General features: G+C 34.5%; 1 protein-coding gene across 6 annotated transcripts in view; it reads right to left on the bottom strand.

The window, feature by feature from the left end:
• BCAS3 (BCAS3 microtubule associated cell migration factor) overlaps nucleotides 1–19,579 on the bottom strand; it is a 576,922-nt gene that overhangs the window by 399,015 nt on the left and 158,328 nt on the right. For all 6 annotated transcript variants that reach the window (XM_065910780.1, XM_065910783.1, XM_065910782.1 and 3 more), the window contains exons 12-13: nucleotides 17,789–17,959; nucleotides 5,788–5,881 (exon numbers count right to left, since the gene is read on the bottom strand). In XM_065910780.1, the coding sequence (XP_065766852.1) occupies nucleotides 5,788–5,881; nucleotides 17,789–17,959 (265 nt within the window). The remainder of the gene's footprint in view (nucleotides 1–5,787; nucleotides 5,882–17,788; nucleotides 17,960–19,579) is intronic.

Raw genomic sequence — 19,579 nt, 5'->3', positions numbered from 1 at the left:
GTTACTGGAAGATCCACAAGTTATATTTTGAAAGGGCCAATTTAATTTAAAAAAAAATGTGTGGCATGGGCCATTTAAGTTAGATGCCATTGTGCATCCATGCTGAGTGTGCTAAGTCACTTCAGTCATTCCAACTCTTTATAGAGAACTTAAATCTTGATAGAAAATACATTTGATCTCCCCCAAATATTTTTTTAAGTGTTACAAAAATAATTACAGAGGAAAACAATTACTAAGGTATTTACAAACAACAAAGAAGCCTCTTGACTCAAATATTTTGTACATATGAATGTCTCAGTCCAAGAGTGTTAGAATAAACCAAGAAATATGATACAGAAATTAAACAAGCAAAATAAAATGTCACCTAGTGATAGGAGCTGGATAATAGGTAGCCACAGCTGAGCCCAAAGCCTTTCTCCAAGAAGCTGTTCAGCTACTGAATAGCTAAAACAAAATCAAGACTTTCAAATCATTGAGAACTGAATATTTTATACATACACTTGTTCATATCAAGCAATAAAATTCATATTCTGAACAGAAAAAATGCTCATAAATAAACAGTAAATAATTAAGATGAACTGTAAGCAATGGCATGAAATCTGTGCCTATCAGCTTCTATAGAAGATTCTGCAAACCAATTTCCTGAGTGCTTGCTGAATTATGAACCCACCATTTCATTCAAACTTTTAAACAGATACAAAGCAGTAATAAAATGATCAGTCCACTGTACACAGCCTTTACTTCAAAATCTATGCCAGCCGTGCCATATTTTTCTTGCCTCATTCATTCAACTAATATTTATGTATTTACTAGGGACTGAATTATTATTTCCTAACAATCATCTTTTGGCTCCCATTTAGAACTGGCTTTTTTTTGAAGAACTTTCCCCAAAAGCAAAATACCAAGTTAATATTCAGAATCTCCTAGCATTCTGTCCTTGCTCCGCAAAGGACTTGTCTTCCTTTCTTTTTTTAAAGTCCCTATTCCACCAGCAGACTCCATAAGCAGGGACTGAACCAGGCACTGTGAATGAAGTCTAGCTTCCGATGTGTTTAGTTGAAACAAGTGAAAGCATAAATGGGCCCATAAACATTTTAGTGCCATGAAAATTTTCAGCAATATGATGAAGCCTAAGAACCTCTTTCTCAGAATATTTTTTAAAGACAAGGTAAAATACTTAGGGTTATTAACATTGACATGCAGTAGAATATATGTTTTATTAATAGTAACATGTTGAAATACAGGCTCTGTCATGATTTTGAACCATAAGCATTAATTAGAGAATTATATAAATAACATCAAAATGGTATGAAAATACCCATTATTTATATTACAAATTCACAAAAAAGCTAACATTTCAGTAGTTTATTGTACATATTGATAAGTGAAAGAATTTTCATTAAAGGTTAAAGAAAGCAGCTTAGACAGTAAAGGTTTCGCCTGTAGTGCAGCAGACCTGGGTTGGATCCCTGGGTCGGGAAGATCCCCTGGGGAAGGGCATGGCAACCCACTCCAGTATTCTTGCCTGGAGAATCCCATGGACAGAGAAGCCTGGTGGGCCAGTCCACGGGGTCACAAAGAGTCAGGTATGACTGAGGGACTAACACTTCCACTTTTCACTTACAGTAAAGAAAATAAAGATGCGATTTTTTTCCTAAGTTCACATAACTCTCTAAATATTCTCCATGGATCTCTCAGACCCAGGTTAAGAAGCTGTATTTTAGATTTAAGAAGAAATGTAAGAGATCCTAAAACTCATAAAATATCGAGGCTTCCCTGGTGATCCAGTGGTTAAGAACTCTCCTGCTAACGTAGGGAACGTGGGTTCAGACCCTGGTCTGGGAAGACCCCACATGCCGAGGGGCAACTATGCCTGTGCGCCACAACTACTGAGCCTTAACCTAGAGCCCGTGAGCCACAGCTACCGAAGTCCGCACGCCCTAGAGCCCGTGCTCCTCACAAGAGGAGCCACCACAATGAGAAGCCACAACCACGACCAGAAGGGAGCCCTCACTCTCTGCACCTCGCAGCAACAAACACCCAGAGCAGCCAAATAAATAAATTTTTAAAGAATACTAACAAGTCTCATAAAATTCTCTTTCTTCCAAGAGATTATAAGATTCGGCGTGAGACTGAATAAAGATACAACAGTACAAAAACGTCGATTTACATGTGTTGAAGCATTACACACCAAAGGAAAGATCAGTCACAGAAATGAGTTAAATATTTTGATCTTTGAAAACCACTTCAAGAGAATGAGAAAACAAATCACAGGCTTGGAGAAAATATTTATAGAACACGTATCTGATACAGGACTGTTACCTAAAACATACAAAGAACACTTAAAATTCAACAATCAAAAAACCAACAAACCAATTTAAAAATGGACAAAAGATAGACTGCTCAGTAAATAATATATACAGATGACAAAGTATGATACAACAGAATATTATTCAATGCTAAAAAGAAATGAGCAATACAGGCATGAAGAGACACAGGAGACTTGAACGCATATTAGTAAGTGAAAGAAGCCGATGTGAAGTGGCTAATCATGTAACATTCCAACTACATGACATTCTGAAACTATGGAAAGAGAAGAAAGATCAGTGGTTGTCAGGAATTGAGAGGAGGAGGAATGAACAGGCAGAGCAACAGGGATTTGGTTCAATTGTTCAAACCATTCTGTGTAGTACTATTATGATGGATTCTTGCTGCTGTCACCATTTAGTTACTAAGTCATGCCAACTCTTTGCGACCCCATGGACTGCTGCCCACCAGGCTCCTCTGTCCGTATACTTCCCAAGAAAGAACCAGTACTGGGGTGGGTTGCAATTTCCTTCTCCAGGCGATCTTCCCAACCCAGGGATCAAACCCATGTCTCCTACATTGGTAGGTGGCTTCTTTACCACAGAGCCACCAGGGAAGCCCTTTTAACGGCGGCTACATGTCATTATCTATCAAAACCTTGAATGTGCAACACCAAGAGTGAACCCTAATATAAACTGGAACAGACAGGTTAGCAAACAAATATTTAAAGAAATGATTACTGCAAGATAAATTATACAGTTATACAATTAACATGCTAGGAACACAGAAAAGTATAGGACCTACTACACAGCCGAGGGAATTATATTCAATATCTTGTAATGACCTCACTAGAATCTGAAAGAGAATATATATAATATACAACTGAATAATTCTCCTGTGTACCTGAAACACTGTAAACCAATTATACCTCAATAAAAAAATAAAATAAAATTTTAAGTATAAACATAAACAATTTTAACCTTTCCATTAAAACATAAATTTGGGAGTTAGAACAGAAATCAAATGGCAAATGTAGAACAAAACTATGAAATCACAGAAATCTATGGTCTTCTAGAACCAACTGCTACACAATGACAGAGGTAACTACAATATGCTCTAAGTTATATAAGTTGTTTTTATAACAATGGAGATTCACAGAAAGGAAAAAATATAGCTTCAAATGTCCAAAGCATCCCAACTCTGGCCATATGAAACACAGATTAACACAAAGGAGATCTGACATAACAGATGGCCTATCAAAAATGAGTCATACTGGTTACTCTAAGAAGAGTACTATAAGTGACATAACATCCAGATTGTTTCTTCAAATCCAACTTAAATCCCACAACATTCAGAGCATTTCAAAAAATCTTTGTCTTCATTAATTAAATCTATGCACTGATCAACAATTACTACAAAATCTTCCTCTCTATCAAACATGGCTAATTCAGAGGAGGAAGATTACTCAAATATTATCCTCTTATGATCATTCTTGATCTGAAAAGATGAAAAGGAGGAAAAAGATGGGTCTTTCCATCAGTTTTAACTAATATTCTTCAGAATAAGAAATGGCAGTCTCCTCAGACCCACCAAGCAAGGAAAAGTTCACAAACTAATGAAGACTATTACAGCTCTGAAAGCATCGGAGCAATTTTATCTTTTATTCATAATCAAAGTATTTTTAAAATAAGTCCACTAGAGTGGAATTCCACCACTGGAAGTATTAAACCAACTCCTAACTATGAAAATTGGTAGTTAAAGAGGAAGTATTATATATTTACCCTGCCTTTTACATCCAGGAAAATTGTGGCTCATTTCTCCTTAATAAAAGAAAACTCTTTCTTTAAATAGAGTTAACAGAAGTTAATCAATGCGGAAAAGATGATAAGAAAAACCACCATTCTACAGCCTTCAATGTATAATAACAAAACCATTTAGTAAAAAGTTGTTTCAGAAATGAGACCAGGGGCTTCCCTGCTGGCTCCATGGTAAAGAATCCACCTGACGACACAGGAGACACAGGTTCGATACCTGGTTTGGGAAGATCCCGCGGGCCACAGAGCAACTAAGCCAGCGCGCCACAACTACCGAGCCTGTCTTCTAGAGCCTGGGAACCGCAACCACTGAAGCCCGCGAGCCCAGAGACCGTACTCTGCAACGGGAGAAGCCACTGCAGTCAGAAACCTGTGCCCCAACACACTGCAACTAGACAAAAGCCTGTGCAGCAACGAAGGCCCAGCACAGCCAAACATTAAATAAATAAATTACTTAAAAAAAAAAAGAAAACAAGAAATGAGGCCAAAATAACACTCTGCACTTGCTAATCTCCACGTGAGAACCTATTTTCAAAATATAAACATCTGATGGTCACTAAATTATTCATGTGATCAAATGTAGTATCATAAATTACAAGACAGCCTGATATAATGTATTTCCTGCTAGGATGAAAGGATGTAGATAATAATACATAGGAAGTTTGAAAAAAATAATCTTCAGGCCTCAATGTATTTAAAAGTCTTTAAGAAAACAAAGGAAAACATTATTATAATGAAAAAAATATGTGACAAATGCAGAATTTGGAGAAGATAACTAGTCTGGACACTGCAACTTGGGGGTGGGGGGGTGGAGGGTGGGAAGGTGAAAGCTATAAATTGGATTAAAAAGAGCTAAAGAGATAAACTGGAGACGGAAATGGCAACCCACTCCAGTATTCTTGCCTGGAGAAGTCCATGGACAGAAGAGCCTAGCGGGCTACAGTCCATGGACTCGCAAAGAGTCGGACACGACTGAGCGACTTCACTCACTCACAAAGAGACATAAAACATAAGGAGTGAACTTTAATTAGATCTTGATTTGAATCAGTTAGAGAACTCTCTGTTGAACTCATTTCTCATTGGGAAATTTTAAATTATGACTTGGATTTTAGATAATACAATGTGTTGCTTTTCTGAATATACTATACTATTTGATTACAAAGTACAAGAAAGGCCTTACTCTTAGAAAATGTAGGCTTAATTTGTAGTTGGTGAAATGTCATCACATATGTAACTTACAAACAGTTTAGCAAAATACATACACACACATATAAAATGGGAAGACTTGTTTAATCAACATGACATGTCATTGTACTGTTTAAAAGAAACATGTAGTTACAGAGAAAATGCCATTCACAAACATAAGTAGTTTCAAATACTAAAGTCTTTGCCTTGTAACACAGAAATAAATGCAATTCAATAGCACTGTTTATGTATCTATTTGTTTATGCATCTATTATTTATCTTTACCACTCAATCACAACTTTACTCAGTAAAATTAATCTTTATAGGGTTTCTAAATTTTTAGTATAAATTCATTCATTCAATAATCACTGAAAACTACTTACTTATGTCACATACCCTAACACATTTTTTTCATATTTTCCATTTCCAAAAAATTGGGTAGAAAACTCATAATATAAATGGGGTGAGGGGAAGGACATACCACTTGTATTAAAAGCCATACAGCACACTGGTTTTTCATGAGCAGGGAAATGGGCCACGATGCCGTCACTATCAGAATCCTCGCTCACAAGTACCTTTACAGAAAGGAAGAAGACAAATGGAAGTTAACCAATTACCGACCTTGAAGAGACACACCACCACTACATCCCTGACCAAGTAACAGGTTTCTGCTATATTTGACGATTACTCTTCATAATACAAGGTGAGAATGCCACTTCAGAAATAAGGAAAAGATGTAAAATGCCCCCAGTGAATCAATCATATAACCTCTAAAAACAACTGGTTGACCTGACTGCAGATGACAATGATTTCTTCAAGCTTCAGTTCAGAAAAAATGAAAAGCCTAAAATCAGCTCTACACAGCTTTATCTAAAAATAGGAATAGGAGTTCTTATTGTGTTTTGACCTGCTGAAAAACTCTTGCCCATGACTGGAACAGAATAGCAAAAAAAAAAAAAAAAAAAAAACCCACCATAAGTTAAATACAAACAGGCATATATATATTAGGGGAACAAATATTTTTTACTTAAAGTACAAACACTGTGGTCTTTAACCTCTAGTTTTTAGACAGACACAACACTTCTTTGAAAATACTACCAGTAGAACAGGTAGTTTGGTATGTCAAATTCATTCCCCTTCATTTTCTTACAAGCATATCGAAATACAATTTACATTCCATACAATCTGCCTATTGAAAATGCACTATTCAATGATCCCTAGAGAAAAAAGCTTTAAAATAGCATGTATTCATTTTGCAAAGCAAGCAATTAACTTCAATAAATTAAAACTTTTACATAACTAATGTTACAAAGGGAACACCTACTATACCAATATTGCATCATGATATTCAGACAAAGAATTTAATCCGAAGTAATCCAGGAAAGCAGTCCTACACTGGCAAGGTTAATTTTTCTTTTAGACTTAAAAAGCTTTACAGGGGTATAATTTACATTCAATAAAAGTTATTTATTTTATGTTTACACATCAGTATTTTTAGATAGTACTGTTACAACAATCCATTTTATAGAAATGTCTGATTTGTCATCCTTTCCCTATCTTAATGCTTTAATTTTCTTGTCTTACTGTTCTAGCTAGAACCTGCAATTCAGTCAAGCTGCAGATTGTCAAATTTTTTGTCTACAGGTCTTTTTTTAATTACCACTATAACCATTTTTAAGTATTTAGTTCAGTACCGTCAAATATATTCACACTGTTAACAGATTTCTAGAACTTTTTCACCTTGCAAAACTTAAATTCTATACCCAGTAAACACTAAGTCTTCTTTTTCCCTCCTCCCAGCCTTAGTGACCACCTTTCAACTTTGTTTCTATGCTTTGACTATTTTAGAAATTCAAAATAAAAGGAAGAATTTTGTATTTGTACCTTTGTGACTGGCTTATTTCCCTTAGCACAATGGCCTCAAAGTTTATCAACACTGTAACATGTTAAAAGATTTCCTTCTTTTTAAAGGTGGTGTAATGTTATTACACTGTGTGCATGTGTGTGAATGTATATATGTGTGTGTGTATATATCTGTGTGCGTGTATATATAATGTATATGTGTATATATGTATATATATACACACATATATACATTTCTCTTTATCCATTTACCTGGTGGTGGACATCTGGATAGCTTCTACCTCCTGGGTACTGTGAATAATGCTACAATGAACATCGATGTGTAAATATCACTTTAAGATCCTCCTTTGAATTATTTTGCATATAAAGACGGAAGTAACTCTATTTTCAATGCTTTTAGAAAGTTTCGTGCTGATTTCCATAATGGCTCTATCATTGTATATTCCCACCAAAAGTTCCCAAGGGTGCCAACTTCTCCCCATGTTTGACAACACTGTTATTTTCTGTTCTGTTGATAGTCGTCATCACCTGATAGGTGGGAGGTGATCCTTCACTGTGGTTTTGATTCACTAATGATTAGAGATGTTGAGCATTTCTTCCTATGTTTATTGGACATGCCTACATCTTCTTTGCAGAAGTGTCTTGATTCAAGTCCTATGCTCATTTGTTAATTTTTTTCAATTGTTGGGTTGCAGAAATTCCTTATACTATATAGTAACTCCTTATCAGATATATGATTTACCATGATTTTCTTCCACCCCATAGGTTGCCTTTTCACATGGCTATTTCCTTTTAGGCACAGAACTTTTAAAGTTTGATGTAGTTCTATTTGTCTATTTTTTACTTTGTTACCTGTGCTTTTGGCATTATATGCAAGAAATCATTGCTCGATCCAGTGTACTAAAGATTTTCTCCTGTTTTCTTGCAGGAGTTTAATAGTTTCTGGTCTCATGGTTGAATCTAAAGTCATTTTTGTATCTGGTATAAGGTAAGGGCCCAGCTTCATTCTTTTGCATTAGCTATCCAGCTTTCCCAAATTCATTTGTTGAGAGTGTTTCCCCACTGTGTAATTTTTTCCAACTTTGTCAAAAATATTTTGGATGTATATCCATGGGTTCATTTCTGCACTTTCTACTCTTTTCCATTGGTCTATCTTTATGCCAGTATCACCTCATCTTAATTACTATTGCTTTGTAATATGATTTAAAGTGAAGCAGTGTTTTTTTTACCCCAAGATTGTTTCAGCTTTTCAGGGTCCCTTCATATTCCATAATACTACTAGTATGGTTTTCTCTATTACTGCCACAAAATGTCATAGAGCCTTTGATAGGTACTGCACTTAATATCACATTGGGTACTATGGATATTTTAAGAACATTAAGCCTTAAAATCCACAAGCATGAGATGTCCTTCCACTTCTCTATACCTGAAAGACGCCTTTCACTTCTTTTAACAACATATTATAGTTTTTAGTGTGTAAGTCTCTCATCTCCTTGGTTAAGTTTGTCCCTAAGAGTTTGCTTTCTTAAAAAAAAAAAAAAGACAAAATTGACAAACCCTTAACTAGACTAACAAAAACAAGAGAGAAAATTCAAATAGCTAAAATTAGAAATGAAAGAGGAGCCATTAAAACTGATGTCACAGACATAAAATGGATTATAAGAGATTTCTATGGGGCCCTCATTGCCCTGATACCAAAGACAAAAAGAAAACTACAAATCAATATCCCTGAAGAATAATGATGCAATCATCTAAAAGAAAATGGGGTCAAACCAAATTCAACATATTAAAAGGATTATACACCAAGAAAAGTGAGGTTTATACGTGGAATGTAAGGATGGTTCAACATACAAAAATCAATCAATATCATATCACATTAACAAACTGAAAAACAAAAATCACATGATCATCTCAATCAGTACGGAAAAAGCATTTGACAAAATTCAACCACTTTCTTGACAAAAACACTCAACAAGCTAGGGATACTGGGAAATTATCATCTTTAATAATATAATATTTCATATATACAGAGTCCAAAGTTAACATTACACCCAATGGGGCAAGACGGGAAGCTTTTCCTCTAAGATTACTAAAAAGGCAAGGATGCCCTCTCTCAGCACTACTGTTCAACACAGTATTGTGAGGTCTAGTCCTAGCAACCAACTCAAAAGAGAGGGGAAAAAAGGGAAAGAAATACAAGACATACAAATGGTTAAAGAAAGAAATTTTCCTCTCTAGATTACACACACACACACACACACACACACACACAAAATTCAACAAAGTTGCAGGATACAAAATTAACACTCTTAATTTAAAAAAGTAAGAATTTTTAAAAATCAGTTTTTTCTATATATTAACAAACACTAATTAAAAAAAAGAAATTAAGAAAACAATCTCATTTGCTATACCACCAGATTTATCAAATTTGTTAATATTTTCAAAGAACTGCTATTGATTTTCTCCATCATTTCAGTGCTATTTTGTTGACTGCTGGTCATATTTCTATTATTTACTTCATTTGTCTTGCTTTCATTATAATTTGCTGTTTTTAAATTCTCTTGATGGAGAGCTAAGGTTTTTAATTTAGGACCATTTGTCTTTTCTACTGTAAGAATTTAAAGCTATAATTTTCCCATTAAAGAATAATCTTTTCTACTGTAAGAATTTAAAGCTATAATTTTCCCATTAAAGAATAATATAGCTACAATTATAACTTCTGATATGTTCTATTTCTATGCTCACTGCGTGCAAAATATTTTCTAATATCCTTGAGATTCTTTCATATCATAATTTCATTCTATCATTGATTTCCATGCTTTAGATCTGCTTTATAGCCTATCTTGGAGATAGGTCTATCTCCAATTATATGGTCTATCTTGGAGAATATTCCAGATATTTTTGAAAAGAATGTGAAGTCTGTAGGTTGGAGGGTGGGGAGTTTCAGATCATATTGGTTGATAGTGCTAATCAAGTCTTTAAATCTATCAATCTCTTAAAATTTTTGTATTGTTTTTCCATCAATTATTGAAAGCACAGTATTTAAATCTCAAACTATAAATGTTAGCTAGAATTTCTTCTTTCAGTCTGTCAGATTTTGCTTAATGGTTGCTGCCCTATGTTGTTATATGTTGTGTTTATACATTATCATTTTATCTAACTATTACATTGACCCTCTCATCATTATAAAATGCCCTTCTTTTTATCTGGCAATATTTCTTGACTCAAAATCTTTTATCAGATATTAATATAACCACTCCAATTCTATTACCGTTACTGTTTGCATGGTACATTTCTTACAACCTTTTACTTCAGCCAATTATGTCTTTGAATCTAAAGTGATTCTGGTCTGACAATCGCTCACTTTTAACTGGAGTCCATTTATAGTTAATACAATTGCACACATAATTGGATTTAGGTCTGCCATTTTCCATTTACTTTTACATCTCAGGTGTTTGTTGCTCTGATCCTCTTCCTTCATATTAAACAGTTATTCCTAATGTTTACTATTTTTATCTTCTGTTGATTTTTTTGGGAGCAATTTCTTAGTGATTTGCCATATAGGTTTAAGGTGCTTTATAGAAAACAGGATTACAGGTTAATTTCAGACTTAATTGTGGTAAATTACAGCTCCTTGCTCCAACATAGCTCCATCTCTTTTCCCACCCCTTTGAGATACTACTGCCTCGTGAATTGTCAACTAAAAAACATCTTATTCCCTAAAACAATCTTCCTAAAACAAATATATATATATATATACGTATGTTGGTAGGTCTGCTGCTGTCCCAAAGGTCTCTGAGACTCTTCACATGTCATCAATTCTTCCTCTCTATTCTTTTCAAATCAGCCCCAAACTGAGATAGCAAGCTCAGGCTACAAGAGCACACACTATCCTATTCATCACCTACCAAGTCTAATGAAAACACTGTTGGACTTAGGTTTTTAACCTTCTATTCCAAATCAAGTAAATCCACCCTCTAAAAGGGAACTGCTTGTTTATATGGCCTACTCTGCTCTGGTTAAACTACCACACTCACCAAGCCCCTGGCAGATGTAGATACAAGAAATGTGAATACATGTTTATCACTTCTTTCTTAGCTTTCTGATCGATTTCTACAGCCCTCACCCCCAAAATAGTTACTTTTGAAATTTCTGTCCGTAATGTACTTATTATCTGGGAAAAAGATTTGCTTATCTCTTCACTTCATCATAGCTGGGAGTCATTCCCCAATTATCACTAAATTTATACACACAAATCACCCCATATAAGTGGATAATGCTTAGTAAATTTATACAGTTGTATAACCATTACCACATTCTAGATTTAGGATACTTCTAACATTCCTAAAGCTTCTTCATGATGACTTTACAGCAGAATAGCAACAAGTCCCAGACAATCCCTAGAGTGTATTTCATCTCTTTTGCCCTTTCTAAAAATTTTCAAATTTTTTCAAATAAATAGAATCATGCAATTCATCTTCCATTTCTTTCACTTACATATTTTGTGGTTCAACCACGTTGTTTCAGGTATCATTCACTTCTTTGCATTGCTTACTTGTATTCCACAGTATGGAGGAACCACAACATGTGAGCTCAGCGATCAATTTTTGGCAATTTGGATTATTTCCAATTGACTGCTATTATGCATAATGCTGCTATGAAAATCTGCACACACATCTTTTTTGCAAACATGTTTATATCTTGTTTTATATACTTACAAATGGATTTGCTTGGTCATATGAGTATACTGAACTTAAGAAAACTGCTTTCCAAAGTAGATACTTTCATCTCCCCACATCTTTTCTAACACTTTATACTGTATGTCTTTTTAATTATGGGCAATCTATTGGAGACAGAAATTAGAATGGTGGTCGCCAGGGACTGTGAGAACAGAGGGGTGGGGAGATATTATTTAATGGGTACAGATAATGAAAAGTTCTGGACAAGGATGATAATGATGATTATTCAACATTGCAAATGTACTTAATACAACTGAATTGCAAACTTAAAAAAAAGGTTAAATGGCAAATTTTACATTATATGTATTTTACCAAAAGTGGGGGGGAAGCATGCATTACAAATTATTTCTCTCATCTCGCTTTTCCATTCTTCCATTCAATTTTCAAAAATGTTAGAGAGGAACACAAGAAAAAGAAGTCTTAAAGGAGCAGTCTCCAGGAAAGACTGATAAATATACTAAGGATTTGCTTTAGGATACACGGCATATTCACAGAGTTGTGCAACCATTATGACAATCACATTAGAACATTTTAATCACCTAAAAGAAACTTCATACCATTAATAATCACCCTGCAACCCTCTGTTTTCCTCAAACTCCCAGCCCTAGGCAAACAATCTACTTTCTCTTTCTATAGATTTGCCTGTTCTGGACATTTCATAAAAATAGATTCATACAATATGTATTCTTTTGCAACTGGCTTCTGTCACCAAGCACAATATTTTCAAGGTTCATTCATTTTGTAGCATTAATACTTCACTTCTTTTTACTGCTAAATAATATTACATTGTATGTCTATGTCAGGTTCTATTTACCCATCCACTGATCAGTTAAAGTAAATTTATTTGGGTTGCTCCTATTTTCAAGCTATATGAATAATATTGCTACAAACATTCATGTACAAATTTTTACACAAACAAAAATTTTTGTTTTTCTTGGTTATATACCTCCTAAAAGCACTTCTTTTAGGAGACAGTTGCCCAATCAAATGGTAACTCTTTTCCACAGCAACTGCACTGTTTTACGTCCCCACCAGCAGTGTGTCAGGGCTCTCATTTCTGCTCACTGGCCATTGGTATATTATTTACAGAAAGATGTCTATTCAAATCCTTTGCTCATTTTAAAATAAGGCTATTTATCTTTTTATTATCCAGCTGTAGGAGTTCTTTCAATATTCTGAAAACACACACAAATGAATGCAGGTAAAAACAAATGGTGAGAGCTAAATATGGTCAAAAGCCTAGTTAACAGTAAGGTGTCATTGTCAATATCCTGGTTCTAACTTTTTATGACCACTATGTAAGATGTCACAGACAGACATCTTGGGAAAACTTGGAGGAAATTGGGTGAAGGGTACATGGATATATCTGCAACTTACTGTGGGTCTACAACTGTTTCAAAATTAAAAGTTAAAAATGTAGAGTATACCACAAGCTTTTTAATTTCTCTCATACTGATAGGTGATAAGTGGTATCTTGGTACAGTTTTGTCTTTCTCTGATAACAAGCTGAAACTATACATTTTATACCAGTTGTATATATTTTTTCTATTAAATATTTTATCCTTGCCCATTTTCCTATGTCAAACCAATCTCTTATCAGAGCCTCTTATCTTTCACGTATTATAACTCTGTACCTCTCTTTGCAATACAGTTAGTATTGAGTGCTCTATTTGATGGCGCTAATACACAAGCCATCAAGCAAAAGGGCTCATTAATCGTGGTGAGTACCAAAACCTCCTAAAAATATATATAGACTTCTTTGAATCTTCTTTTTATGAGCTTCACAAATATAACAACAACCAGATACTTTTGTACAGATTCTCTCCACTGCACCATCACCTTGCCTAAAATATCAAATTAATACCAAAGATATCCCAAATCAGTTGTCCTAAGACTTTATTTTCACTCACTATCTAAACAGGCTAAAATCTTGTGAGTAATAATTTGATATTATTAAAGCAAAGCACTTTAATTGATACCAGGTGGATAAGGCTTTATCATATGAACAAAAAGACAAACACCACAGGAACCACTAAATTATGATGAATTACACTTGTATTTACACTCAGGGCAAGAATAGCTCTAGTTTATGTCGTCATTCTGGAGCATTTCTTTGATTAGAGACTGTGCCACCTGCTAACTTAAATTATGTAAATTTATAAAGGCAAATTAAACTGCTTATGCTTTTAAATAAAACATGGCAGTAACACAGACAAGATGGACAGTCAACCAAATCTATTCCTCTTTAATGCAGTTACCATACAGTGATCCTGCCACCATCAAATAATACTAATCAATTCAGCATCAGAAAGATGGTGAATCAAATTTTATATACTATCCCTGTAAACATGAAAATATCTTTAGTGAAGTCTCAATGGATTTAAATAGCAAAAGTGAACATAATGTCAGCTTTAGTTCCTAAAATGGAGATGGACAAGAAAAAAACACTACAGTTAAGGTCAAACATCAGTGGGAAAGGACTTAAAGTGATAAATCCATGACATTAACCACTGCAGTCTTTTTAATACAATCCAGCATAACTTAAAAACAGCGCTGTACTCCAACTGAACTATTTATCAGAGACAAAAATGTCTTCATGACAAAAAACAGATTCATGTCAATAAAAGGAGGCAGTATTACACTGAAGAAATCTTATTGCTTTGAAAAAATACTTATGATTCCTTAAAAATAGGAACTTCTCATTTATTTCCGGTCTTTTAACAGAATTTTGAAATCAAGAAAATTTCAGAATATGTTATAAGTAGGAATGGAAAGAGATTATGGTCCCAACAAATGATAGAAAAGATAAAATTTCTCAGGTTGAGCAACACTTTCAATTTTTTAACTTTTAAAAGCTAACATTTTATTATTCTTATTTCCCAATGAACAACTTCAGTTGTTTCCAATGTTAACAATGCACTTCTCAGAAAAAAAAGACTTTCATATAATCTACAGTCCATTTCCATATTCCAAATGTGAGAATTCCAATTTAAAGTTATAAAGAGCTAAGAAAGAACTAGGCGAAAAAAAACAAACCACATTTGAAAACACAAGACCTAAGGCTATGCTTTTTGTATAAATTAAATTCTTTTTACTCATTATATAAATTAACGAGTTATAGCTCTATTTCATCAAAAATAATAGGAGATAACAGTTTCAACAGTTAAATCACCACACATCAGTCTGTCAACAAATGCTAGATGTTTAACAGACTTAGGTATACCGGCCAAACTAGACAATATTGAGGAGGGTTGTTACTACTTAGTAAATGTGGGTGGCCTTGGAGGTGAATTAATTAAGAATCAAAGGACAAAAGAAAATATTTGTTAACACTCATAAAACACTAAGCGTTTAAATATTTAATTCCAATTTAAAAAGAGAACATCTGTATGTGTCTATCAACTCGAGCTAATTAACACAACTTAAAAAAAAAAAAGTCATTACAGTCAACTGAAAAGTTTGCTAGCACTTCATTAAATAGAGTTTTAAACAGGAATACAGGCCTGTAACATATCTGGTTAACCACAAAGTTAAGACGGGAAAGGCAGAGAAGTATATTATTCAGATTTCAAATAAAATATAATAGCCAGATTCAATAATAGCCAGAATTTCAAAGATTTTTTTCTTTTCACTGCAGCACAGTCTGTATTTTTTTTAAATGCCACTTGATCTTACTAGAGGAATTAGTATATGAGTACCAGCCAAATGTTATCTCTCATCAAGATGCAGAACCATATATACTGGAAGCAGATTTTCTAAAAAAACAATTCAATACTTAGGGTTAATATTCTAATGGCTTACATAATTATGTTCTGAAAACAGAATTAAATGTAAGTTCTATGTTTATATTTAATATCTAAATAAATAATTTAATATAAATTAAAATAATTTGTACTTCCAAATCTTGCTCTACTCCTATCTCATTTTGGTAATCAATTTTAGATTGGGTATTTACAGCAAAGATCACAAGCCATTAAAATTACCTTCCTTCCAGAAATATATTTTAAAATCCATAACTATGACTCAAAAGAAAATACTGTTTGTAAGTGCATGGGGGAGAAAAACAAAACCGAATTGGCTTATTTCTAGCAAGACTTACATAAGCATAGCATATTTTTCCATGTTTATCATCACTCTTCAGTTCAGCTCAGTTCAGTCGCTCAGTTGTGTCCGACTCTTTGCGACCCCATGAATCGCAGTACACCAGACCTCCCTGTCCATCACCAACTCCCAGAGTTTACTCAAATCCATGTCCATCGAGTAGGTGATGCCATCCAACCATCTCATCCTCTGTCTTAAATGTTTCTAAACCTAGACTGTAAAAATCTGTTTTATATGAACATATAAGATCTATTTTTTATCTGAACATATTCTATCTTTCATCTGAACATATAATAAGTTATTACCATTTACATATTCTAATATACTCTTTGATATTTTGTGTATATTTTCATATTTGTCAGGAAGTATCGGTAATAAAATTTGCAATAAAATTCATTAACATTATTGTCATTTATAACCACCACATGCATGCATGCTAAGTCACTTCAGTTGTGTCTGACTTTTTGCCACACTGTGGACTGTAGCCCTTCAAGCTTCCCTGTCCATGGAATTCTCCCGGCAAGAATAATGGAGTGGGTTCCATGCCCTCCTCCAAGAGAACTTCCCAACTCAGGGATCGAACCCACATCTCTTGTGTCTCCTGCATTGGCAGGTGGGCTCTTTACCACTAGCACTACCTGGGAAGTGTAATTAGTTATAATTAGACTGATTCAGCTTATACTAAGTGCCATTTTTTAAAAAAGGAACAGTATTAAACGGTATAAAAGATATATATAATTATTTATTTATGGAACAAATGTCCTGATGAAGAGATAACAAGAGGATTCTATAGAACCTCTATTTTAACTTCAGGTTTGATACATTAACAATGTTTGAAATAACAGGTTTTAACACGTTACTTCCCAGGTGGCTCAGTGATAAAGAATCTGACTCCCAAGCAGGAGACGCAGGTTTGATCCTTGGGTCGGTAAGATCCCCGAGATAAGGAAATGGCAACCCTCTCCAGTATTCTTGCCTGGGAATTCCATGACAAAGGAGCCAGGCAGGCTGCAGTCCATGGGGTCACAAGAGAGTCAGACACGACTTAGCGACTAAATAGCAACATGATTTTTAAAAAGGTTCTATGCCATTTATAGTGGGCTTACCAAGTGGCTCACTGGTAGAGAATCTGCCTGCTAATTCAGGAGACACGGGTTCAATTCCTGGGTCCAGAAGATCCCCTGGAGGAGGAAATGGCAGCCCACTCCAGAATTCTTGCCTGGAGAATCCCATGGACAGAGGAACCTGGTGGGCTACAGTCCATGGGGTCGCAAAGAGTAGGACACGACTAAGTGCCTGAACAACAACAACAATGCCATTTATGGGGCTTCCTCGATGCTGCTAGTGGTAAAGAATCTGCCTGCCAAGGCAGGAGACATAAGAGACGCGGGTTAGAGTCCCGGGTTGGGAAGATGCCCTGGAGAAGAAAACCGCAACCCAACTCTAGTATTCCTGCCAGGAGAGTCCCACGGACAAAGGGACCTGGAGGGCTACAGAGGGTCACAAAGAGACAGAAGTGACTGAAGCAGCTTAGCACACACGCATGCCATTTATAATTATTATAAACTACTGGCTATATTCCCTGTGTTGTACAATAATTACTCATCATTTTTTGAAAAAAAAAAAAATTCTAACCTGAAATAACCTTAACTTTCTACAATTCCGAATGAATACATCTCCAAGGCCAAACACATTTTGTATGATCTTGATCCCAAATGATACTCTTAGTTGCTCCATCCTCTGCACAAAGCGAACATCACAGGCATCACAGGCTCTTACCTGGCCTTCTCCAACTGTTTCAGTGTCGATGACTGTGATGATGCCTGGGACCAGAGGACTCCGCCTTGAATTACTGTGGATGGCAACTTCATCTTCCGTCACACCTGAAGGTAGCGTGCCCGTCAGCTGGGTCACCACTTTCCCAACCATTGTCAAGCCAGTTTTCAGAGTCTAAACAATGAAAGGTAAATGTATCATTTTGCATCAGTACTTGGATTCTAAATAGAAATATGTGTTTTGATAATTCACGTTAAATTCTTTATTTTCTAATAAGCTCATATGTAGCAGTGCACTGTCACAGAAATTCAGTTTGACTTTTTATACAATCTTAAATTTTAGTTAGAAGGTTGGTATTAGTTTGAGTGAATGGTATCAGTAGGTACCCCCAAGTCAGCATGGTGAGAATTAGGCCATAGGTAAACAATTAGAGTTTGTTTCACATGAGAATACAATTATATTTTTACTAAAAATATTTATATTCTCCGTCTCAATTCATGTAACTTAAAATATGTGAAATATTAAGAAATAGGAACTATGTGATGTTCTATTTTTTTAAAACTGTATACACCTAATTTTCAGTCTACTTTTAAGCATAAAAAAGACTAAGATACAGATAGAATCCATATGTGAAAATGACTTCCTCATTTAAATCTATAACACGATGCTATATAATACTGTATATCAAGATTTGGTATGCAGGTAATGCAGACTCCATCTAAGATACTTCAATTACTACATGAATGAAATGTCATAAAATTAGTTAAAAGGGTTCTTTTCTCTCTAGAGACAGAAAACAATTTAATGCAATATTTCTAATATATTATTTCAATTAAAGACATGTTTCATAATTAATTTGAGTTCCATTTCATTCAAAACAAATAGATAAAAAAACTAACTCATCTGTATGTTTTCTTTTATGTGAATTTCATCTGATTATTCTCATAACTATTAACAAACAATCATGTTAAGTAACGGGACTTTTTCATTTTCTCTGAAAGAAAAGAAAGCAAAAACAAAGAGAAAACTGTGTGATTCACACACATTAACTCTAATCATTAAAGCCAAAACAAACTGTCCAGTCTACATGGACATATCAAAAATTACTTACACTATAATAGACACATCCTCACTATTGTGAGGAAAAGTCTTTATAAAGATACTTTAATCCTCAATAATGTGACTTGCTCTTTTAAAATAATTATGGACCTATATTCTGACATATGCTACATCTAAATTTTACAAAGTATATTGCTTACACAGCATATCAATTATTAATTTATAAATGATAGGCAAAGAAGGTTGTTTATAAAGGCCTAAATGCAATTTAAGCAACAATCAGATGGAACTTAAAAAAAGGAAAAGCACAAAATATATGTATTATTTTACTGTAGCTATTAATATGTTCCATGGAACCTTTATTATGAACTCGGAATTGGTCAAGGCTCTTTAACCTAAAAAGATCTGGATAGATTTCCTCAAACACCTCGGGTTTATAGAAGAGAAAACTGAGCCTAGAGATGTTAAGGAAAATGGCAGTTCAAACAGTCAGTCAATAACAAAGCCAGAACTCAAAACCAGGACTTGCTCCAAACCACTATCCAGTATTGCCCTGTAATCTATTCCTGACACTACTTGGGATCTGACACTTCATGAATTTAGGACACAAATGTATACTGGGAAGGAAAAAAGGAAAAATAAAGACTATCATAGTGTTTCCTAATAAATACTTAAATAAAATGACCAGCAGAGCCATTTGCAGAATTCAAGCAAAATGATATAACTTACAGCTGA

This window comes from Muntiacus reevesi, chromosome 18 (genome assembly GCF_963930625.1).
Source record: "Muntiacus reevesi chromosome 18, mMunRee1.1, whole genome shotgun sequence".
Classification (NCBI taxonomy): Eukaryota; Metazoa; Chordata; class Mammalia; order Artiodactyla; family Cervidae; genus Muntiacus; species Muntiacus reevesi.
Note: the sequence above shows the minus strand (reverse complement) of the source record. Positions and strands in the feature narration are given on the sequence as shown.